This window comes from Chiloscyllium punctatum, chromosome 37 (assembly GCF_047496795.1).
Source record: "Chiloscyllium punctatum isolate Juve2018m chromosome 37, sChiPun1.3, whole genome shotgun sequence".
Lineage (NCBI taxonomy): Eukaryota > Metazoa > Chordata > Chondrichthyes > Orectolobiformes > Hemiscylliidae > Chiloscyllium > Chiloscyllium punctatum.
In genome coordinates this window covers 70,619,676-70,645,751 of record NC_092775.1, presented here as the reverse complement: position 1 = coordinate 70,645,751, position 26,076 = coordinate 70,619,676, and the positions used below count along the sequence as shown (strand labels likewise).

Sequence of the window (26,076 nt, the reverse complement as noted above, 5' to 3'; positions counted from 1 at the left end):
TCATTATTTTGAAGGCTCAATCGAATCTCACTGAAGTTTGCAAATTGTTAAATAAAAGATACTCAGCTTTCTAGGGTGAACAATTATGGATATACTTTTAAAACATATCAGTTTAGATTCTCCTGATGACTCTGAGGGAGAGATGCCTGTGGTTAATTACTGGGCCATACAGAGGTCCTATGCTTAGTCCTTGCCCAGCATTTAGTTACCTCGTCACAGCTGGCTCAGTGTTTGGAATGGTGTGCTAGACCTTAATTTCCTCAAGTAAAGAATGGGGAATCAAATGTTCCTTTTCATTTTATGACTGATGACTGAGCACTCACTGCTACAGTGACCTGTTGTTTTAAACTCAGCCATTTGGAGTGGACTGTGATAATGTCTGCTATTCTTACTGCTAGAATGGCTTGAAAATACTCTCTGTGACAATTGCTGCTGTATTGAAATACAGAGAATGGTACCAATGAAGCCATTGGTGAAGAGGAGGGAAGGAACTAGAAACTAGAAAGGATGTTATTGTAAAGCTTGCTTTCATATTTATCACTTGTTTTGTAATTCAAGCAGTTCATGGTTTAATTTTGACTTGTACAGTGAATCCAAACAACCTGTAACATCTCACTGTACGTTGTTATGCATTGATGCTTCATTATTATTAAGCGAGTATAAAATAGTCCTTGAATGGCATAAGCATATCATGGTAATCAAATTCTCTTTCTTTTCCTAGTATTCTTTGACAGGGATATTTTTGACATTTGGTAAATAAGCATGTTTATTACAAGAGTAGTTTTAGAACATTTAGTGTTTCAAATAGCATAAGCAAGATTTTCGTAAAATTCTGTAAGTTATTTCTGCAAGAAATTCGATTCTCTTGCAAATTTGAATCTTTTAGTAAATTCCTGTAAAGATACAGTAAATTATTTTTAACAACTACATTTTACCAATAGCCCGATGGGGAGGAAAGTAAGTAGTTTGTGCTGACAGGCTACTCCCAATAGACAAGAATTCAAAAGATAAAGGAACCAGTGGAACATAGATATCAACATTGATGTTCATAGGGTTTACTACCACTGACATAAAATTTTGACATAAAATCTACCTGGAGCTACTTTGGCTAATTTCAACATTGTCATGAGTCTGTTAATGGACATTTTAGACTAATAGTCTGAAAACTTGATGAATCATTTAACACTTCATACTCAAAATGTAACATTGCTTGAAAGGGAAGCAAAAAGGGAAATATCATGAGACATTTTAAGAAATGTGACTCTGTATGTCAGGCAGTTGTATTCTAAATTTGCAAACTTTTTTTATAAATTAGACACAATCAAGCTGTTAAGCTGTTTGGTACAAATCACATAGTTTACTTATGCTGTTTGAACGACAGATATTGTTGATTCTCCAGTGAATACCTAATTAAATATGGACTTCGGTGAAGTTACCTCATAGCCATGTCAAGATGAACCATTAAGATAAAAAAGCTGTAGAGTTTCCACATTGCGTTTTTCTTAATCTCATATTGGACAAAAGGGAAATTTGAAATTCATTTCCATGTGTAACCTTCTTGTTGTAATGTAATGGCGTTCCACATCTAATATAGAGTGCATGGTCCTCAAAGGCGTTAATTCACAACATAGTATGTGGAATTAACATGAAAGCAACACCTTGTTATGGATCAGTACAAGTACACTCAAAATATATTAAAATTATCATCTAGACCTTAACTTTTTCTTATTAAAGCAAAGTGTGAGGTGTTGCATTCCAGATTCAATTTGATTGGTCAAATTATTCCTCATTGAGCAACACACACTTTATTTTTACACTGCAGTTAAAATTCAGACAAAAGAAAATTAAAAGAAACAAATTGACTTAACTAACACTATCAAAATGCTTAACAAAATAATATATATGTATTAACTGCAACTAATTAACTGTTCCAATACAGTAACATCCCATAAACACACTCTTGGCAAAGGCAGATTCAGTAAAATAGATTGTCTCACATGCAATTCTAGCAGCAGGCAGAGAACATCAGCTTTTAGCTGTAATAGAGAGAGAAATGAGTTTTCACATCTAGCTTCAAGACCCAAGTGACTGCAGAAATCTAAAACTAAAACTCTTAGTTCTGTTGGAGATTTGATGCCCACCCATTCAGGCTTCTTCTGTTGTTCCACCCTTTGGCCCTCACAAGCTGTTTACCCTATTGGCTTTCAGCAGACTGTTCAGTACCTGTCTCAACCTTACTTCATGAAAAAAAAAGCCAAATTGCACCTCTTAAAGCCATAGTATCATCACAACCTTACTTGGAAATGAAATTGGACTTGTTACAAGCCACACTGTGAGACTACTGTGCATTTTTCTCTGTTGGAAAGTTCAGCTGTGACCTCCTTGTACGCAGATTCCATCAGTTCATCAGGACCATAAATCAGTAGCAACATCAAAGCTGCAAGTTATCAGAAAGTTAAACACTTAGCCTGTTCCACTTTAAAAGTTATTCAGAGAGCAAGCCGCTTAGATACTCACTTACAAGTAACCTCACAACCTGCTGTTAACCTGCCAAATAAACACTCAGAACTGCAGATACTGAAAATCTGAAGTAAAAGCAGAGTGTGCTGGAGAAACACAACATGTCTGATAGCTTTGGCAGACGGAAAAGATAGAGCTAATGCTGTGGGTCCAGTGATTCTTCTTCAAATGTTTGCTGTACAAGACTCTTTAACCATAAAGCATCAAACCCATTCAAGAAGCCACAAAGCTGTCAGATGGGAGACCAGAGATCATGAAGTCAATCTTGAATTAATTATAACCTACAAAATTGCACTATGTTTGGAAACAATTTTTGTCTATGTGTTTGAATGTGTGTACTTGAATGTATGTATGAATAATAGAGAATGCATGATGTTGCATTAGCTTAGGTATGTGAGAGTAAATAACCCACTTTCATTTTAAAATCACTAAAGCTTGCTGCTAAAATATTTCATTGGGTTAAGAATGCCCAGGGTATTTTAATTATTCAGTCATAGGATGTGGGCATTGCTAGGAGAAAGTGAGGACTGCAGATGCTGGAGATCAGAGCTGAAAATGTGTTGCTGGAAAAGAACAGCAGGTCAGGCAGCATCCAAGGAGCAGGAGAATCGACGTTTCGGGCATGAGCCCTTCTTCAGCATGTGGCCATTGCTGGCTGGCCAGCATTTATTGCTCATCCTTAGTTTCCCTTGATAAGGTGGAGGTAGAGCTGCCTTCTTGAACCACTGGAGTTCATACAAAATGTACTAATCAGAAACAAAGAACACATACTTTGGATCTGTGACATGCTATATTTTGATGAAAGTTGTTTATGTTTAGTTGTTGATATCCCATTCTGTTAACCATGGAGAGTCAAACTATTTTTCTCTTCAGGTGAAGAATTAGGAGAAAGAGATAATTAAGCCAAGGTGCATGGATCTAAGTTTTAGAATAAAATATACAATTATATGTAGGAAATTACTGATTGTGCAGAAAGTAAATTTGTTTTTGAGTTTTTACGTCAACATAAGAATCAATGCAATGGCAATATCTACAGAAGTGCACCTTTAGTTAGAAAAGGAGAATTTTGGATCTTGCAGCACAGAAATTCATAGTTTTTTAAAAAATTACTGTTTAATAGAATGATGGCATTTTGCATACATGGTTCCAAAGATGGGTTACTTGATTTGAAACATAAACTCTGTCTTCTCTCCATGGATACTATCAAAACTGTTGAGTTTCTCCAGCAATTTTTATCTTTTCAGAACTTCAGCATCTGCAGTTCTTTGTTTTACAATGGGTATTCCAAGATGGAGGATGGGAAAAAATTGTGGCTGTAAGAGTTGCTCCTTTTCTGAGGAATTTTAGGTTTTGAGGTGATATCCTCAAATTCCAGGAGCAGCAATTATTGTTTTATATACTGTTGCATTGATTTGGAACTTTGGGGACAAAAGATCAAAACAATGGCACTTTAAAAAGGAGGAAGACAGGCAAAGGCAGTGACCACATGGTCAGAGAAAGCAACCTATACTGCTGTCTGAAACAGCAGTGGCTTTGCAAGGTTACTGCCTTTACTGTTTGAGTTCAAGTATCTCTGGACATCAGAATGCATCTAGGAAAACACAACAAGCAGCAAAATTTACAGCTGGCCTTGGAGGAACCTCTGTAGGAGAGCTCACAACTTAGAAAGAGACAAGTGCATAGTTTTCATGTGTAGCTTTGCTGTAAATCTACAATAATGAATAGAGTGGTTTATTTAGGTCTGCTTCTTGATTAAATTTTAATATAAGACATAAGTATAAAATTAGCCTGGAGCACTTTTTTTAGAGCAATATGAAGGTGCTATTTTCTGGGCATAGATTGTGAAGGAGTCTTTAGTAGAGTGATGTGCTCTTCCTGTTGGATGTGGGAGCTTAAGGAGAGTTTCCATGTTACTAGTGATTATGTCTGCAGGAAATGTCTTTGATTGCAAATCCTATCAGATCATATGGATAGGTTGGAGTGGCAGTTAGAGACAATAAGGAACTTACAGGAACTAGGAGGTGTGATGGATGGCAGTTATAGAAAGGGACACAGTCAGGTAGATGGTTTAACTCCAGGAAAGGTAGGAGAGGTATGCAGGTAGTGCAGGAGTCTCCTGTGGCTATCCCCATTTCAAACAAGTATGCTATTTTGGAAAATGCAGGGGTTGATGGACTCTCAGGAGAATGTAGCACAAACAGCAAAGTTTCTGGTATCAAGACTGGCTCTAATGTAATGAGGAATGCGTTGGGTTCCAAGCAATCGATTGTATTAGGGGAATCTCTAGTCAGAGGCACAGACAGACCTTGCTGCAGCTGGCAGTGAAAAATCAGAATGGTGCATTGCCTCCCTGGAGCCAGGAATAAGGATAACTCAGAGGGGGTCCAGAATGTTATCAAAGGGGAGAAGGACCAGCAGGAGGTCATTGTACACATTGGAACTAATGACATAGGAAGGGAAAAGGATAAGATTCTGAAGGGAGAATTTTGAAAGTTAAGCAGGAATTTTAAAAAGGAAGTCCTCGAGGGTAGTAGTACTTGGATTACTCCCAGTGCTACTAGCTAGTGAGGGTAGGAATAGGAGGATACAGCAGATGAATGCTTGGCTAAGGATCTGGTACAGGGGAGAAGGGTTCATAATTTTGGATCATTGGAATCTCTTCTGGTGCAAACATGACCTTTACAAGATGGGTGGATTGCACCTACATTGAAAGGGGACTAATATACTGGCAGGGAGATTTGCTTGAGTTGCTTAGGAAGATTTAAACTAGTAAAGAGGGGGGTTGGACTGAGGGAGATATTGAGGGAAGAGATCAATCTGAGACTGGTGCAGTTGGGAAAACGAGTGAGCCAAACAGTCAGGGCAGGCACGAACAAAGCTGAGAACAAGGAAGGACTGACAAATTAAACTGCATTTACTTCAATGCAAGAGGCCTAACAGGGAAGGCAGATGAACTCAGGGCACGGTTAAGAGCATGGGATTGAGATATCATAGCAATTACAGAAGCATGCCTCAGTGATGGGCAGAACTGGCAGCTTAATGTTTGAAAGGAGAGGCATGAGAGGAGGGGCATATCATTTTTGATAAGGGATAGCATTATGGTTGTACTTCGGGAGGATTTTCCTGTGAATACATCCAGGGGAGTTATTTGGATGGAATTGAGAAATAAGGAAGGGATGATCACCTTATTGGGATTGTATTATAGACCCCCTAATAGTCAGCAGCAAATTGACAAACAAATTTGTAAGGAGATTTCAGATATCTGTAGGAGCAATTGGGTGGTTATGGTTGGGGATTTTAATTTTCCAAATATAGACTGGGACTGCCATAGTGTTAAGGGTTTAGAGAGGAATTTGGTAAGTGTGTACTAGAAATTTTTCTGATTCAGTATGTGGATGTACCTACTAGAAAAGGTGCAAAACTTGACTTACTCTTGGGGAAACAAGGCAGGGCAGGTGACTGAGGTGTCAGTGGGGGAGCACTTTGGGGCCAGCGACCATAATTCTATTAGATTTAAAATAGTGTTGGAAAAGGATAGATCAGATCTAAAAGTTGAAGTTCTAAATTGGAGAAAGGCCAATTTTGATGGTATTAGGCAAGAACTTTCAAAAGTTGACTGGGTGTGGATGTTTGCAGGTAAAGGGATATCTAGAAAATGGGAAGCCTTCAAAAATGAGATAATGAGAGTCCAGAGAGAGTAAGTTTCTGTTAGGGTGAAAAGCAAGGCTGGTAGGTACAGGGAATGCTGAGTGACGAGAGAATTTGAGATTTTGGTTAAGAAATAGAAGGAAGTAAATGTCAGATGTAGACAACAAAGATTGAGTGAATCCTTAAAAGAGTATAAAGGCAGTAGGAGAATATTTAAGAGGGAAATTAGGAGGGCAAAAAGGGGACATGAGATAGCTTTGGCAAATAGGGTTAAGGAGAATCCAAAGGGATTTTATCAATATATTAAGGACAAAAGAGTAACTAGGGAGAGAATAGGGCCCCTCAAATATCAGCAAGGCAGCCTTTGTGTGAAACCGCAAGAGATGAGGGAGATATGAAATGAGTATTTTGCATCTGTATTTACTGTGGAGAAGGACATGGAATATATAGAATGTGGGGAATTAGATGGTGACCTCTTAAAAATGTCCATGTTACAGAGGGGGAGGTGCTGGATGTCTTGAAACACATAAATGTGGATAAATCCCCAGGACCTGATCAGGTGTACCCTAGAACTCTTTGGAAAGCTGGGGAAGTGATTGCTGGGCCCCTTGCTGAAATATTTGTATCATCAATAGTGAGGTGTTGGAAGTTGGCATTGGAAGTTGGATGGTGTCACTATTTAAGAAAGTGGTAACAAAAAGCTAGGGAATTGTAGACCTGTGAGCCTGACATCAGTGGTGGGCAAGTTGTTGGAGGGAATCCTGAGTGATAGGATTTACTTGCCTTTGGAAAGGCAAGGGATAGTCAACATGGCCTTGTGCATGGGAAGTCATGTGTCATGAACTTGATTGAGTTTTTTGAAGAAGGAACAAAGAGGATTGATGAGGACAGAACAGTGGACATGATCTATATGGACTTCAGTAAGGCATTTGACAAGGTTCTTCATGATAGACTGGTTAGCAAGGTTAGATCTCATGGAAAACAGGGAGAACTAGAGATTTGGATACAGAACTGGCTTGGCGGTAGAAGACAAAGGGTGGCAGTGGAGGTCTGTGACCAATGATGTGCCACAAGGATTGGCATTGGGTCCACTACTTTTCTTAATTTCTCTAAGTGGTTTGAATGTGAACATAAGAGGTTTAGTTAGTAAGTTTGCAGATGACATCAAAATTAGAGGTATAACGGACAGTTAAGAAGGTTACCTCAGAGTACAATAGGATCTTGATCAGGTGAGCAAATGGGCTGAGTAGTGGCAGATAGAGTTCAATTTAGATAAATTTGAGATGCTGCATTTTGTAAAGGCAAATCAGAGCAGGACTAACATGCTTAATGATAAGATCCTGGGGAGTGTTGCTTGACAAAGAGACCTTGGAGTACAGATTCATAGTTCCTTGAAAGTGGAGTCGCTGATAGATAGGATAGTGAAGAAGCCATTTGGTATGCTTTCCTTTATTAGTCTAGCATTAAGTATAGGAGTTGGGAGGTCATGTTCTGTCTCTACGGGACTTTGGATAGGCCACTTTTGGAATATTACATGCAATTCTGGTCTCCCTCCTATTGAAAGGGTGTTGTGAAACTTGAAAGGGTTCAGAAACGATTGACAAGAGCGTTGTTAGGGTTGGTGGATTTGAGCTCTCGGGAGAGGCTGCATAGGCTGTGTGTCTTGGATAGGGTAAATAGATACGTTCTTTTTCCCTGTTGTGGAGGAATCTAGAACTAGAGGGCATAAGTTTTGGGTGAGAGGAAATATTTAAAAGGGACCCAAGGGGGCAACTTTTTCACTCAGAAGGTGGTACGTGTATGGAATGAGTTACCAGAAGAAGTGGTGGAGGCTGGTATAATTATAACATTTAAAAGGCGTCTGGATAGGTATATGAATGGGAAGGGTTTAGAGGGATGTGGGCTAAGTGCTGGGGAATGGCACGAGATTAGGTTAGGATATCTAGTTGGCATTGATGAGTTGGGCCGAAAGGTCTGTTTCCGTGCTGTACATTTCTATGACTATGACTCTAAGATTTACATTTCTGTGTTCTATTTTGTCTCTCTGTGGAATTCAATCCTATTGACAATATTACTTCTGATAGTCAGTCTTTTGAATGTAGTTATTTCATTTCCTTGCTTAAAAGGCTTTCATTTTGCAATGATACTAGAACCACTGTTCTCTGCTGCTACTGATGATTTTCCCCTTGATTTTGAAGCCAAGAAGGAGGATTCTTTTTTTTTTGTGTGGCTAAAATAAAGTATTCTCACCTTTTTAGTTCCTAATCTACATGCTTTTTGCTATTTCTGGGCTAGATAAATTATTTCCATTTGCTTAACAGCCTAACTGACTAAATCCTGCTGCCTGCATCTTTAATAATATTACCATTTTCATCACCATACATTTCTAGTTGATTCCCACCTCCAAAGCTCCAATGAAACCTATTGCCACTCTGTTTCTTTCTGAATGGTTCCCATTATCTTGCAGTTTGAATAAATGCCTCTTGCCTTTTTGCCATTTTACTAATGGACCGTGTTCCTTTTTCTGTGGCCTTAAAGTCTTCTAGATTTTATTTTCTTTGAACCATTGTCTTCAAGTACAGAATGCTTCTTTATTGCTTTAATTCTGGCTGAGAGATGTCTTCATGTCTGTGACTTCGCTTTGGAAATTTTTGATTCACTTACTATGGCGATGGCACCTGCTCGCAATGGGACTGACACTCAGTTTGAGCTGTCTGTACTTTTCTTCACTCCTAGCTTTTCCAGCGTGTAATTCTGCACCTTTTCTTTGTCTAAAATTGACTCTTGCCCACCAGGCATCTTAACTTTATATACAGTGTGTCAGTTCTCTGTTCACTGTGCCCCAAATCGAGACTGCTCCTTACATTGGTATACAACGTACTCTGGAACTGCCTTGATTTGATTCATACTCCAGCTCCAGGGAGTTCCTAACTCTCCTCCTGCAGAACATCACTTACACAGTCTGAAACGCTTTTACCATTGACTATGGATTTCTGTCAGATTGAATCTTGTAATGAGGGTTTCTTCTGTGGGGTTCCTAGCTGTTCAACTCTTCCAGCTGCTGACTTGGCATGAGCAAGATTCTTAAAGTTGCATGTGAAGATATATTTTCATACCCCTACCAATGTGTAAAATGAGGTAGCTAAATGGAAACTGCACAACAGCTCATTGTGTTGTAAAACTTATCTGCACTATTGCCGAGCAAGATGTAGGTTTACTGCCACTATGGCCTTTTAGACCAGCATACGCCAGGGCAGACAGGAAGCTATTATTAAGGTCATAACCTGAACAGCCTTGTTCTTATTGAATGATGAAGTAGATTTGAGGGGCTAACTGGCCTATTTCTGCTCCTATCTTTACATTCTTCTGTGTCTTAACTGCTCGAAAGCATACAATAAGGAGCTTTGTCCTTTCCATACTCTAGTAATACCACAACTGCCGATTTCTACTCATGACATTGCTAAAATATTCAATTCAGCATCAGTCTGTATAAATGCAGCTGTTAGTCATTACACAGTTGCTGTCTAATGGGATAGAAGCAAGAATCCAAGAAAAATGTTGTGTTTTCAATTAATATAGTATATGAATAGGTCAGTTCATATATCCTCCTATGTGACTTCACTGTAAGAGTTATTACAGTCTTTTGTTTAATACTATAAAATGCCAAGTTCTAAAGCCAAGACAATTAATGTTATGAAATCTTTGGAGAGAATAACATGACAGAATGCTGTGCATTATATTGGATTCTGTGGAGGGACAATTATTTGCATTTCTGGCCCATATAAAGGTGAATTAATAATCTAATTTTATGAAATTATATTTTCTATTCTATTTACATCTGGGAAAGTAATTATGCCTGTAAGAACAACATTTGGAATGAACCTCCACAGTGTGGTTTAATTTGCCTACTAAAAGATTAATAACAGGATCTCTTAAATGCTCACTACTATGCATCAAATCAATTATACAGTAATTTGAATTTAATCTATTCAAATATACAGAACCCAGTAGAATAGAGATGAAACATAATCTGCATTAATGCTTTGCCTATATTTCAATTTCACCTCCTTTATATTGTAAACATGAATGTGCTACAATTCACTTGGGAAAGTATGTCAATGCTCAAGCCACACTACTCCCAGGGTCATCACAAAAGTGAAAGAGTTAATTAACTTGCTCAAAGAACCAAATTTACCTGTCTGACGGACTTAGGTTAACAGAGAATGCTCACCAGATTTCTGTACTTAACATGTAAATCAATTCTAGCCACAGCCAACGAAAGGAAAACACAGTTCATTAGCACCAATCCATGGGATTTGCCTCTCAAGTCCTTTCAGGTTTCAAGATTTCCGATCTTCGCATCCAAGTTCTTTCAGTTATTTGCTGAAGATGGAGTTTAGGGTTGGCACATTACTTGTTCAGTTTTTCAGTCACTGGTTAGAAGCAACAGATTACAGCAAATGGTGGGAGGGAATACCTAGCCATCTTACCATATGTAATTACATCACAGTAAAAAAAGAAAAGGAAAGACACTGCCTCTTGAAGTCTAGAGACCTTTTGCCTCTATTACTGACAAACATTCTGTGAACCTGCTGCTAAGCCAGTCAGAGAGTTGCGCAATGCTGATGACTCTTGGTCTTCACAACTGGTGCTAATTAATTGAAATCATCAGTGGGTCATCTCTGGCCGTATCTTGCACTGAGCACATGCACCGATTGTGCCATTTGATTTTCACTACTTGAGCACCGCACAATTAGTTCCAAAGATGTGTTTTTTTTTGATGCAGCACTCCTTCCACATTCCTTGGTTTACTGCAGTTTGCTTTTCCCATTTTTGTCCCCAATCCAAAACAAACAAAATCATAGAGATGTGACCTCTACAAATCGAAAGCAAAAGACCAGCAGATTCTGTCAATCAGAAACAAAAGTAGAAGTTCCTGAAAAAGCTCAGCAGCTCTGTTTTTGACCTCTACAAATGTTTTACATTTGCTATATAGCAAGATTGCATCAGTGCATTATGTATAAAGTTTGATGTCAACCCATAATTAACTCGGTAAATTAATAAATTCCATGCAGATGTAGCAGAGCCAGGCACTTATCCCAGTATTCCTGAAGAAGGGCTCATGCCCGAAACGTCGATTCTCCTGCTCCTTGGATGCTGCCTAACCTGCTGCGCTTTTCCAGCAACACATTTTCAGCACTTATCCCAGTATTCCAGAGTGCATGCTCCCTGACATTAGATTTTAATAGGCTCAGCCATGATACTATGGAATGGCTGAGCAGGGTTGAGGGGCCACATGACCTACTCCTGTTTCTGTTTTTTATGGTCTTATGACTTCACTTTTTCTCTTTCTACATAGCGATCTCCCCATTCTGAGATGGTGCATGAGATATTTTGTGGAAATGTTTTAATTCAGAAGCAAAGCATGGATTAGAGCATGTGGTAATGTCAATGATAAACATCTCTGTCTACAAGGAAACACATGAAAGCAAGAACCAGATGAGCCATATCAAAAATAAAGAATCAACATGCAAGAGAGAATTCATGGACTGAGCAGAACTTGGATCTGCTTACAGTTTCTGGATGGTAGAACTGGAGGAAAGGAGAGTTGCAATTCAGGGAGTTGGGAATCAGAAATCAGGAGAGTGCTGAAGGGTCAGGATGAGATTTGCAGGGTCTGGGGAGTGTTAGAGAGCATGTTGGACTGGGGCACGATGGAGGGTGGAGGTTGGCAGAGTGCCAGGGTGAGGGGAGATTAGAACATTACAGGAGTGCCAGAGACACAAGGAGGGCAGAGAGTTGTGGGATATATCAGAGGATCACAAAATCGGAAGAATAAGAGGATTTGGGGAATCAGAGGTGGGTCTTTTGGAATGTGGAATGCCAAGATGAGTCAGTTCTATAGTTACCCAGGAGTTTATAAAAAAAATCTATCAAACATTTTATGGGTAATTATCTTGATAAGTAAGTTTAGATCTCTCCCAAGATTCCAAACCTAACCCAGGCAAATCAAAACTGCCCACTGGAAGTCTAAACATCTCGGTCAATTCCTGCATACCACTGCATCAGAGCTTGCAAGAGACCATAATACATGTATTTGGTGGTACTTCTGGCCTGTATCCAGAGACTTCAAGAGCTGAGGCAAAAACTGCTCATAAAAATAAAAAAAGGAAATTTGTGACACTTGCAAGGTTAGAAAGCATTGATATTTTTCCACATACTAATTGTTTTTATATCTTGACAGAATGTGTGACACAGGTGAAGGATTATTCACCTTCCAAACAAGAGAAGGCGAAGCAATTTACCAGAAAGTGCATTCTGCGGCACTGGCCATCGCAGAACAACACGAGCAGATGCTACAGAGGGAGAAAAATTCACGGGTACGTGTTCTGACAGTGCCTGGTCTCTGATGTTCAGCTATCATTATGAAATGGTGGTAGGACATTTTACATTCTTCTTCATTTCTACAACAAATTCTGTACATCTCTGTTTGAATGCAGCTCTGGAGAAATTTAAAATTTCATCACTTAAGATAGATTTCATGGCACAAAAAACATATTTAGCTTTTTATCAATACGCTTAATCCTTGAATATTAAACATAATATTTTAAAACAAACTATGGTAGGGTAGTTTTATGGAGATTTTGACAGCCTTTGAATGCCTCACTCATAAAATATCAGAAACATTCTGGAAATCAAATGTGATTCTGTGAACTGATAATGTGTTAATTATCTGTGCATAAAATTCTCATTAAAATGTAAGATGTACAGAAACAACTCCTATAAAATCCCATGAACGCTTCATTTTTGCCCCTCCAGTCCTTAAATGAACAGTAGTAACAATTATACTTGATGGTTTTGTGCCTTCTCTCTATATTACTTGATGAAAATTCTTGGCTTTGTGCCTATTTTTTCAACAAAATTACATTAGCTCATCTCTAATCCTCCCATATGCTTATGTAACACCTAAAAATATAAGTCATACCTCAGGCTGTTTCTTGACAGATGTCCCTGAGGATGTTGAAATGAATATTATGCGGCATAAATGGTTGTAAAAAATTTAATTCTTTTTATGTACGTGGCATTCTTCATATTACAAAGTTCAAAATAAGAGTTATTTGGTCTTTATATTTGAAGGCTGATGGAAGAAATATAGCTAACATGTGCTGCAATTATTTTGTCCCTTATATTTATGCAAATTACCCCTTGAAGCGCAAGTCTGATTTTGCTTTCTGTTCCACCTGCTTGTTCATAATTGAGATATTTAATGTGCTGTTTTAGTCACCGTGGCTATGGTTTTGCAATTATTCTGTGCTGTCCTGCTGAATTACTGAAAATAATTTTCCCTTTCTTCCAGTGTCAGAAAGAAAACTTAACACTGACTGTCGTATACTGTGGTACCAAACAGTGGTAACTAATAGAGTCCTCCCACAAATCCTCCTTTCCTTATTGTATCAAAGGACCTGTTTGCCTAATAGTGGTAGAGGATAAACCCCTCATAAGCCTTAACAGGAAAGCATTTTGATTGCATTTGCTTTAATAACAAGATATAGTTTATTGCATAATTAAAAAAAAATCTGAGTTAAATAGATGCTATTTGACTCAGGATTGACATGTTTAGCCTGATTGAGGTGTAGAACTGAGCTCCTCAATTCTCCACCCTAGCCTATGTGGCATCATCATATTGTGTAGAGATTGTTTTCAGCTCCACTGAATCTTATTATGTCACAGTGTCTTTGAGTGGAGCCAAATACAGTCTCCAACATAACACCCTTGTAGAACCTTTGCATTATACAACATCGGAACTGATTTTGATTTATCAGAGGCTTCATTTATACCCAAGTACTGGTCTGAACACTTCACCAGAATCTTGTCAAATATAAAGAAAGTAACAAATGAAGGGCCATTAAGTGGAATCAAAGTCATTAGGGAAATTTAAAGTTCAGCTGGATGCCAGAATGGAAGATTTGAAATACTAAGGGAATAAATTCAATGAGCCAAAGGCACTTTCTCTCCTCTTTATATTTGCTCATCTTCTCTTATTCTAGCCTGACTACACCTGATTTATACTTCATGATTATGAACTGAACTCTTGGGATCAAAAGAGAGTGTGTGCATTGCATATTTAAGATATCACAGTACTGAGAATACCAATAATAATAATCATATTTCTCAAACTAATATGGACTCAAAAAGCAGCACAGGTTAATAAGGCCTCTAAAAACAAATAAGCAAACCAGTCTTTGTATCTAAAGGCAGAATTGAAAGTCTGAAAATTATGTGCAACTTGTACTGAAACCTAGGTCTGAGCCACACTTGGGCATCTGTATACAGTTTTGGTCTTAATATTATAAAAGAATGTTGGAAAGTCAAATCATTTGAGTGGGAGCAGCGGCCGAGGAAAAACGAACCCGGGAGACTACAGCTAAGGTAAGACAGTTTGTTTCAAAATTACTTACCTGTAGCGGGCAGCGGAAGTGAGGTTGGAGCGCATAGCTGGGCGGGAAGGTAAGTGATTAGTATTTGAGTGGGTGTGTTCTAGACCCCAGGTCCTACTTCCGTAGGGCCTCCCTCCCACCCTCCTCCTCTAACCTAACTTTAAAGTCCACAGGTTATTGACTCAGTGTTCTTGTTTTTGGAGACAGTGTACAGTCATGGCAGCGCAGGCGGTGGAATGTTCCTCCTGCAGGATGTTTGAGGTAGGGGTGACCACCGATACTCCTGCCGACTTCGTGTGCAGGAAGTGCAGTCAGATCCTGATCCTCACCGAACGAGTTAGGGAACTGGAACTGGAGCTGGATGAGCTGAGGATTATTCGAGAGGCTGAGAGGGTGATCGATAGAAGCTACAGGGACATAGTTACGCCAGAGAACAGAGGTAGCTGGGTAACAGTTAGAGGTGGGAAGGGGAAGAAACAGGCAGTGCAGGGTTCCCCTGTGGTCGTTCCCCTAAAAAATAAGTATGCAGCTTTGGAAACTGTTGGGGGGGACAGCCTTGCAGGTGTAAGCTGCAGTGAAGGGGTCTGTGGCTCTGAGATTCAGAAGGGAAAGGGGGAGAAGAGGAGAGCACTAGTTATAGGGGACTCTCTAGTTAGAGGGACGGACAGGCGGTTCTGTGGACATGAGCGAGACTCTCGGCTGGTTTGTTGCCTCCCGGGTGCTAGGGTCCGAGACGTCTCGGACCGTGTCTTCAGAATCCTTAAGGGGGAGGGTGTGCAGCCAGAAGTCGTGGTACACATTGGCACCAACGACATAGGTAGGAAGAGGGGTGGGGAGGTCATTCAAGAGCTCAAGGAGTTAGGCTGGAAGCTAAAAGCTAGGACAGACAGAGTCGTCATCTCTGGGTTGTTGCCGGTGCCACGTGACAGAGAGGCAAAGAATAGGGAGAGAGTGCAGTTGAACACGTGGCTGCAAGGATGGTGTAGGAGGGAGGGCTTCAGATATTTGGACAATTGGACTGCATTCTGGGGAAGGTGGGACCTGTATAAACAGGACGGGTTGCACCTGAACCAGAAGGGCACCAATATCCTGGGGGGTAGGTTTGCTAGCACTCTTCGGGGGGGTTTAAACTAATTTGGCAGGGGGATGGGATCCGGACTTGTAGTCCAGCAAGTAAGCTAGCTGTGTGTCAGGATGTCCAAGACTGTAGGGAGGCTGTGGAGAAGGTAGCACTGACAGGGACTACTTACAGACACAGAGATGGGCTCAAGTGCGTATACTTCAATGCAAGGAGTATCAGAAATAAGGTGGGTGAACTTAAGGCATGGATCGGTACCTGGGACTACGATGTTGTGGCCATCACGGAAACATGGATAGATGAGGGACAGGAATGGCTGTTGGAGGTTCCTGGTTACAGATGTTTCAGTAAGATTAGGGAGGGTGGTAAAAAAGGAGGGGGGGTGGCATTGCTAATTAGAAATGGTATAACGGCTGCAGAAAGGAAGTTTGAGGGGGATCTGCCTCTGGAGGTAGTATGGGCTGAAGTCAGAAATAGGAAAGGTGCAGTCACCTTGTTGGGTGTTTATTATAGGCCCCCCAATAGCAGCAGAGATGTGGAGAAACAGATTGGGAAACAGATTTTGGAAAGGTGCAGAAGCCACAGGGTCGTAGTCATGGGCGACTTCAACTTCCCAAATATTGATTGGAAGCTCTTTCGATCAAGTAGATTGGATGGGGCGGTGTTTGTGCAGTGTGTCCAGGAAGCTTTTCTAACGCAGTATGTAGATTGTCCAACCAGAGGGGAGGCCATATTGGATTTGGTACTCGGTAACGAACCGGGACAAGTGGTGGGCTTGTTGGTGGGTGAACATTTTGGTGATGGCGACCACAATTCTGTGACTTTCACCTTGGTTATGGAGAGAGATAGGTGCGCACAACAAGGTAGATTTTACAATTGGGGGAAGGGAAATTACGATGCTGTAAGACAGGATTTGAGGAGCATACGTTGGGAGCATAGGCTGTTAGGGAAGGATGTGGTGGAAATGTGGGACTTTTTCAAGGAGCAGATACAACGTGTCCTTGATATGTACGTACCGATCAGGCAGGAAAGAAATGGTCGTGTGAGGGAGCCTTGGTTGACGAGGGAGGTTGAATGTCTAGTAAAGAGGAAGAAGGAGGCTTACATAAGGTTGAGGAAACAAGGTTCAGACAGAGCAGTGGAGGGATACAGGATAGCCAGAAGGGACCTGAAGAAAGGGATTAGGAGAGCTAAGAGAGGGCATGAAAAATCCCTGGCGGATAGGATCAAGGATAACCCCAAGGCATTCTATGCATATGTGAGAAACCTGAGAATGACGAGAACGAGGGTAGGTCCGATCAAGGACAGTGGTGGGAGACTGTGTATTGAGTCGGAAGAGATAGGAGAGGTCTTGAACAAGTACTTCTCTTCAGTATTTACGAACGAGAGGGACCGTATTGTTGAAGAGGAGAGTGTGAAACGGACTGATAAGCTAGAAGAGATACCTGTTAGGAAGGAAGATGTGTTGGACATTTTGAACAACTTGAGGATAGACAAGTCCCCCGGGCCTGACGGGATATATCCTAGGATTATGTGGGAAGCAAGAGAGGAAATTGCAGTACCGTTGGCAATGATCTTCTCGTCTTCACTGGCAACTGGGGTGGTACCAGGGGACTGGAGAGTAGCGAATGTTGTGCCCCTGTTCAAAAAAGGGAATAGGGATAACCCCGGGAATTACAGGCCAGTTAGTCTTACTTCTGTGGCAGGCAAAGTAATGGAAAGGGTACTGAGGGATAGGATTTACGAGTATCTGGAAAGACACTGCTTGATTAGGGACAGCCAGCACGGATTTGTGAAGGGTAGGTCTTGCCTTACAAGTCTTATTGAATTCTTCGAGGAGGTGACCAAGCATGTGGATGAGGGTAGAGCAGTGGATGTAGTGTACATGGATTTTAGTAAGGCATTTGATAAGGTTCCCCATGGTAGGCTTATGCGGAAAGTCAGGAGGCATGGGATAGAGGGAAATTTGGCCAATTGGATAGAAAACTGGCTAACCGGTAGAAGTCAGAGAGTGGTGGTAGATGGTAAATATTCAGCATGGAGTCCAGTTACAAGTGGAGTTCCGCAGGGATCAGTTCTGGGTCCTCTGCTGTTTGTAATTTTTATTAATGACTTAGAGGAGGGAGTCGAAGGGTGGGTCAGTAAATTTGCAGATGATACAAAGATAGGTGGAGTTGTGGACAGTGAGGAGGGCTGTTGTCGGCTGCAGAGGGACTTAGATAGGATGCAGAGCTGGGCTGAGGAGTGGCAGATGGAGTTCAACCCTGCCAAGTGTGAGGTTGTCCATTTTGGAAGAACAAATAAGAATGCGGAATACAGGGTTAATGGTAGGGTTCTTGGTCAGGTGGAGGAACAGAGGGATCTTGGGGTCTATGTACATAGATCTTTGAAGGTTGCCACTCAGGTGGATAGAGTTTGTAAGAAGGCCTATGGAGTATTATCGTTCATTAGCAGAGGGATTGAATTCAAGAGTCGTGAGGTGATGTTGCAGCTGTACAGGACTTTGGTTAGGCCACATTTGGAGTACTGTGTGCAGTTCTGGTCGCCTCACTTTAGGAAAGATGTGGAAGCTTTGGAGAGGGTGCAGAGAAGATTTACCAGGATGTTGCCTGGAATGGAGAGTAGGTCGTACGAGGATAGGTTGAGAGTTCTCGGCCTTTTCTCGTTGGAACGGCGAAGGATGAGGGGTGACTTGATAGAGGTTTATAAGATGATCAGCGGAATAGATAGAGTAGACAGTCAGAAACTTTTTCCCCGGGTACAACAGAGTGTTACAAGGGGACATAAATTTAAGGTGAAGGGTGGAAGGTATAGGGGAGATGTCAGGGGTGGGTTCTTTACCCAGAGAGTGGTGGGGGCATGGAATGCGCTGCCCAAGGGAGTGGTAGAGTCAGATTCATTGGCGACCTTTAAGTGGCATTTGGATAGGTACATGGATGGGTGCTTAATCTAGGATAGAAGTTCGGCACAACATCGTGGGCCGAAGGGCCTGTTCTGTGCTGTATTGTTCTATGTTCTATGTTCTAAGGTAGGGGTTTTCATGGTGAATGGTAGGGCCTTAAGGAGTGTAGTGGAACAGAGGGTCCTAGGAGTTCAAATGCATGGTCCTGTGAAAGTGGAGTCACAGGGAGACAGGGCAGTGAAGAAGGCTTTTGGCACACTGGCCTTCATCAGTCAGGGCATTGAGGACAGAAGTTGGAAGTTATATTGCAGTTGTACAGGACGTTAGTGAGGTTGCACTCTGAGTATTGTGTTCAGTTTTGGTCACCTTGCAATAGGAAGAGTGTTATTAAACTGAAAAGAGTGCAGAAGAAATTTACAAGGATATTGCCAGGACTCAACTGTCTGAGTTATAAGGAGAGGTTGGACAAGCTCGGACTTTTTTTCTTTAGAGAGTAGGAGACTGAGCGGGGATCTTATAGAAGTGTATAAGATAATGAGAGACATAGATAGGGTGAATGCACTCAGTCTTTTTCCCAGGGTTGGAGAATCAAGAACCAGAGGGCATCAGTTGAGGGTTAAAGTGAAAAGAATAAAAAGATACCTGAAGGGCAACTTTTTTACACAGAGGGTGATACGCATATGAAATGAGCTGCCAGCTGACATGGTTGAGGTGGGTACATTAACAACATTTAAAAAACATTTGGACAAATACATGGATAGGAAAGTTATAGTAGGATATGGGCCAAATGGGGTTAGCACGGATGGACAGTTAGGTCAACATGGACCAGTTTGGGCCAAAGGACCTGACTCCATGCTGTAGGATTCTTTGACTCAGTAATGTAGAGAGACAGGAAAAAGCAGGCAAAAAAATGGAATGGAAATAACATACTTATGAAGAAAGATAAAAGGGCTGAAGCTCTTTTCTCTGGAAAAGAGGAAACTTGAGGGGAGGAATGCAATGGACAAGTTTAAAATTTTAAAAGATTTACATGATAGATACACACATGTATCAACTTGTGGAGGGAAAGCAAAATGGGCCAATGAAAATAAGGTGGTCACAAGTCAAAAAGGAAATTCAAGAGAAATTTCTTTATATGGAGCATGATGAAAATGTAGGATTCACTTCTACAAGGAGAGGTTGAAATAAATGAATTAGTTGCATTTTAATGGATGTGAGACATGCACATAAGAAAGAAAAGAATAGGAGAGTTTGCTGATAGGATTAAATGGTAAAAATTTGGAGGGGCCTCAGGTAGAGGACCGAAGTATTCGAGACTAGCTGGACCGAATGGCCTTATTCTGTGTGTGGATGCTGTTGGGGATTCTAACCCCACAAAAATGGGTGGGATTGGTTGAATGGTTTGTAAATGTAAAAATAATCTGCAAATGGAATCTCATCAACTCACTTCCCAGAAGGAAATATCAGCCAAATGGGTGAACGGGACATACCAGTCTGCCTTGTCCTATGTCTGTCAATACAGAGGTTCAAATCTATTCAGCACATTAAATTCCAATGTTACTTTTTTTTTTAAAAACTGTTCTTTTCCCTTTGGGTTCTGGTTAGAGTGAAAGTGGAGCCCATGGAGCAAATTTGTTAATCAAACACTGTAATAGTGCTTTCTGCCTCAGAATTAACAATTATTTTAAAGTTCACTGTGACCAAAGGGAAGTGAGGATGGCTAGAGTTTCACATGCTCCCTGCTATCTCCATAACTGACCATTCAAATATCCTTCCCCGCTTCTGATGTCCCCTTTTCTCCCAACAAGTCATAGAATCCCTACAATGTGGAAATAGGCTCTTCGGATCAACAAGTGTACACCACCCCTCTGAAGAGTATCCCACCCAAGCCCATTCCCCATTACTCTATGTTTACCCCTGATTAATGCACATAACCTACACATCCTTGAACAATATGAACAATTTAGCATGGCCAGTTCACCTAGCCTGCACATCTTTGAATTGTGGGAGGAAACTGGAGCACCCAGAGGAAACGACTCCACACAGACAGTCGCCTGATGTTGGAATCATCTCTATCACCTCTCTGTTCTCTGTCTGTCATCCAGTGTCAAAGACCTGCCCACCAGACAGCCTCTGAATCTGTTATCAATGGTGCATAAAAGGTAACAAAAAATATTGAACAGGGGTTGAGAGAACTCTTTCAAGGAGAGTTCCTGTCCTTTCAGCGATCCTAACTTCAGATGAATTTGCAGGCTCCCACTTATCTAAAAGATCATGTTGAAATCTATGCAAATCCACTAAAAACTCTAAATTTATCAAGTTCATGATACTCCCAACATTTTTTTAAATCAGGAATGAAGATTTTACTGGAGTTTATTTTTAAGGGGCAATAATTTAAAACCTGTGAGGGTGCTTCTCTAAGATGGTCTATCACAATCACATTTTCAATTTTCACTTTTGCTTTTCTGCTACCACAAAGTGGAAATGAAAGTGATAATTTGTCAGCTCTTCCAGTCTCATTTACACATGTATCTGGTCATTTTAGAAAAAAAGAAAGAAATGGTCTTACCAGCTTATTAAATATGGACAAGAAAATTGCAGAACCAATAATTAGATTTATTGAAGAATTCACTGTATCATTGAATTCTTTTTAAATGCACCAAGGTATGTAGATTTATGAGAGACATATTTTTGTAGTTGTGGGTATGATTGCCAAGCTGGGAAGAACATACCCACAACCACGACAACCAGCACCCAAGCTATAAATCTTTCCCAAACCTTGAATATACCCATTAAAGATTTAACACTAGATCTGATTAACATTTTTAGTTGCTTGCATGCATGGGTTAATAGGAGGAGGAAGCAGGTTTTAGCAAAGATTTTCTCAGCATCATTGTCGTTAACTTTACTACCTTTGTTCCAACAGCTCAACAACAACATCCACTATTGTGAAACTTGATATACCAACAGTGAGAAATGTATTAATAAGCTGTGCCATTAGATGAGATTTGTTTCTGCAGGATATGCTAATTAGATTTTCCCCATATCTCAAAAAGACAATTACACACTTTACACATTCTGCAGTATATAATCATTATTTTAATAGCAGCAGCATATTAATGAAGTATGCTAATTAGTTGAACTTGCATGTACAAATTAAGTTAATTGGATAGTTGTCTATAAATCAAATGCAATATCTTTCTTCCCAATACAGAGTGTAGTTTAGGAAAACATTAAAATATGTTAATTGGATCTAATTCAGAGCCTGCAGGTTAAGTTGGTTAGAAAATAGGCTAACCATACAATTCAAATTTGACCTGTAAATATCAGAAGATCATTATGCTTCATTTAATCAACAACATATCCCAGTATCACAAAAGCGTCAGATATAGGAGCAGATGTAGATTATTGGCCATTGAGTCTGTTCTGCCATTCAATTAGATCATGGCTAATTTAATAATGCTAAATTCCATTTTTCTGTCTTTTCCCCTTGATTTAACCATTGTTTTATTTACTGACTGAAACATCTAAGTATCTCAGTTTGAATATGCTTAGCCACCCAATTTTGACAGCTTTCTGTGGTTAAAAAAAGCTCTACAGATTCAATACCATCTGAGAAAATATATTACTCCACTTCTCAGCCTTAATGTGCAATCAATATTCTGACAGTATGCCCTCTGGTCCTGGAATCTTCCACAAGAGGAAACAACTCTTCTGAAGTTACCCAGTCAGGTCCCTAAGAATCTGTATGTTGCAACAAGGTCTCCTCTTATTCTTCTGTATTCCAATGAGTACAGATCCAATCTACTAAACCCCTCCGCAAGACATGTGTGGTATCAAATTCCAATGTACATTTCCTTAAGTAGGGGCCCAAAACTGTTCATAGCATTTCCGCTGTGATTTGACTTGTGTCTGATACAGTTTTAGCATACCTTCCCTAATTTTGCTCTATTATGTTTGAAATAAGTCCAACGTTCCATTTGCCTTCCCAAAATCCACTGAACTTGGACACTTTTGTTTTGTGATTCATGGATGAGGATTTCCAAGCCCCTCTGCTCTGTAGTTTTTCTCCATTAAATAGTATTTAGCTCTTCCAATCTTCCTACCAAAGTGTGTAACCCAACACTTGCCCATGCTAAGTTTTTGCTTAATCTGTCTTTTTCTCTGCAGATTAGTTGTGTCATTGTCACCACTTGTCTTCCTATCTATTTTTGTGTCACCCACAAATTTGTCAGCAACACATTCACATTTCTCATTCACATTTGAGTCATAAGTATTGTAAATAATTATGGCCACAGCACTGATCTCTGTGACAATCTACTAGTTACAAGCATTAATCCTGAAGAGGCCACCCTTATCCCAACTGTCTATCTTCTATTAGTTAGCCAATCCTCTATCCATGGTAATATATTACTTCTAACACCATGGGCTTTTATCAAGTAGCCTAATGCATGGTACCTTATAAAACACCTTCTGAAAATCCAAATATATTTCATCCATTGGTTCCTCTTTATCTATCATATGTATTACCTCATTAAAGAATTCTAATGAATTTGTTAGTCATCATTTCCCCTTCATGAAGCCATGCTGACTCTACTTGATCATATTATGTATTTCTAATCTCACTGCAATACAATCTTTGTGATGGACTCCAACATTTTCTCAATGCTAGATGTTAAACTAAATGGTCTATGGTTACCTGTTTCTTTTGTCTCCTTCTCTTTTACACTAAAGATGTTACATTGGGTATTGGTTGAGATAGTTATTTTGCATTGCAGAGTGACATCAACAGCATGGATTCAATTTCCACCCTAGCATCTCCTTCTCAAACTCCCTCATTGCCTGACGTGTGGTGACCCTCAACAGTTGCCTCTCTCTAATGAGGGAGCAGTCCATGGTCTGGTAAGACTTTGGTGTCTTTAGCTTTAACATTGGCTGTTTTCCAATCTCCTGGCACTTTTCAAGAATCTTGAAAGATCACTACCAGTGTATCCAGTATCACTGTTGCTAATTCCTTTAATATCCTCGGATGCATCTCTTTCAGTCCAAGGGACACATCAGTCTTTAGCCCCAACAGTTTCTCAGTGCCTTTTCTCTCGTGATATTTACTGCCTTTATTTCTTCTTCTCCTTTTACCCCTTTATTACTTAGTAATTTTGGAATGCTATTAGTGTCTTCTAATATGAAGACTAATGCAAAGTATTGATTCGACTCCTCTGTTATTTCCTGGATCCATATTATTATTTCCCCAGTGTCACTTGCTAAGGGGCTTATATTAACTATAGCTTATCTCTTCTTTTTCACGGATGTAAAGAAGCTCCGGATATCTGTCTTGATATTACTTGCAAGTTTATCCTCAAAGTTTATCTTTTGTTTTGTGGTCTTCTGTTAGTTTTTAAAACTTTCCCAGTCCTCTTGTTTACTACTTATCTTGTCAAATTATTTGCTTTTTCTTTCAATTTGATGCTATGCTTATCTTCCCGAGTTAACCACAATGGGCTTATCCCCTTCTTAGAATCCTTTTTCCTCACTGGGATGTATCTTTGCTATGAGCCATGGCCTGTTTTCTTAAATGTCTGCCATTGTTCCTTAGCTGTCTTTGCTGTTAAACCCCTTTTCCAGGCCATTCCAGCCAGCTCTGCCGTCATCCTTTGGAATTGCCCTTATTTAATCTTATTATAGTACTTTCCAACTCAACCTCCTCCCTCTCGAACTAAATGTTAAATTCTATCATGTTACTGTTTCTGAGGGGACTTTTTTACTCTGACATCATTTATTAAATGTGTCTCATGTTGTTTTTGGAAACTGCCCTGAAAACATTATATGAATTCTTTCTTGTGAGTATCTCTACCAATTTGATTTTCTCAATTTACATGAAGATGACAGTCAGCCCTGATTAATGGACTGTCTATTTTTTACCTGCCTTTATTAGCTCCTGACTTTTTTTCCCTGTCCTATGTTTTAACTACCTTTAGGCAGCCTTTATGGTACTCCCAACAGTGTTGTTTTCTATTTGTTATTACTAACCTCCATCCATATAGATTCTATACCTTCTGATCCAAGATCATTTATTGATATCATAATTACTCCATCCCATACTTACAATACTATCCTACCACCCTTTTGAAATCTACCACACCCCTGAATATTTATTTTCCAGCTTGGATCTCCTTGTAACCATGTCTCTTTAACTGTTATAAGATCATACCCAGTAACCTCTCTTTCTGCTACTTTTTCATTTCTTTAGTTCCAAACACTATATACATCTAAGTAAAGAGCCATTAACATTGCTTTTAAACTATTTTTCCCCTTTTGATCCTTTATGCTGTTTTTTTTCTTGTTTCTATACTGTCCTTTCCTGTTCCACTCTGGGTATCATTACATTCACCAGCACTGCAATACTACATTTTTTTTTGTCTTGCAAGCTTATCAACAGAAGAACATAAAAAATGACAACAAAACCTTCAAAAAGTTCAATTGAATAAAATAGGTGAAGTTATATAGAACATCACATCAATGTATGAGTCCTTTATTTACAGCAGACAAAAACTTCTGTCAGATCAATTAGCCTTTCTTCAGAATTAGGAATGGTTAGAGATTAGATTAGATTAGATTAGATTACTTAGATTAGATTACTTACAGTCTGGAACAGGCCCTTCGGCCCAACAAGTCCACACTGACCCGCCGAAGCGCAACCCACCCATACCCCTAAGCTAACACTATGGGCAATTTAGCATGGCCAATTCACCTGACCTGCACATTTTTGGAATGTGGGAGGAAACCGGAGCACCCGGAGGAAACCCACGCAGACACGGGGAGAACGTGCAAACTCCACATAGTCAGTTGCCTGAGGTGGGAATTGAACCCAGGTCTCTGGCGCTGTGAGGCAGCAGTGCTAACCACTGTGCCACCGTGCCGCCCTAACAAATTTTTAGCAATGGGTGTTTGGGACAATGACAAAAAATGTCTATCATACATGCAAGCCAAAAGAGGAGGAATGGCAGAGGAGTTAGTATAACAAGACCATAAAGAATAGTGATAGGGCAAGTGGAGAACCCAAAGATGTACATCTTTGTAATGCTGCCTGATAGCAGAAGTAAGAGAAAAACCAAAACGTGCAAAAAAAGTACTAATCACAATTGGGCTGCAGTCTGGAATTATTGAACTCCAATATTGAGTGCAGAGGCTCTAAAATGCCAAATCAAGAGATGAGATGCCAATCCTTCAACACACATTTAGCTCCTACAGTTGCCTAATAGAGTAAAGTTAAGGTCCAGGACTCTCACCCACAAGAATGAATGGGTAGCAGGAACTTTTCTCTGTTTCAGTCTTATCCTGAAAAACAGCCCTGGAAAAAGTTCACCTGTATATCATGAAGTTTCCACTTCATTAATTGAATCAAGGAAGTTAAAATTATTGACCTACAATAATACAGTTTAGGACAAAAATAAATCTCAAGTTTGCTCACATTTACCAGCACTATTCTGATT

General features: G+C 40.0%; 1 protein-coding gene across 2 annotated transcripts in view; it reads left to right on the top strand.

Moving 5' to 3' along the window:
- LOC140463195 (docking protein 5-like) overlaps nucleotides 1-26,076 on the top strand; it is a 447,686-nt gene that overhangs the window by 338,328 nt on the left and 83,282 nt on the right. The window contains exon 6 of one of the 2 annotated variants that reach the window (XM_072556986.1): nucleotides 12,413-12,548. In XM_072556986.1, the coding sequence (XP_072413087.1) occupies nucleotides 12,413-12,548 (136 nt within the window). Of the gene's footprint in view, nucleotides 1-12,412; nucleotides 12,605-26,076 lie in introns of both variants that reach the window. The other variant, XM_072556987.1, reaches the window with a different exon arrangement.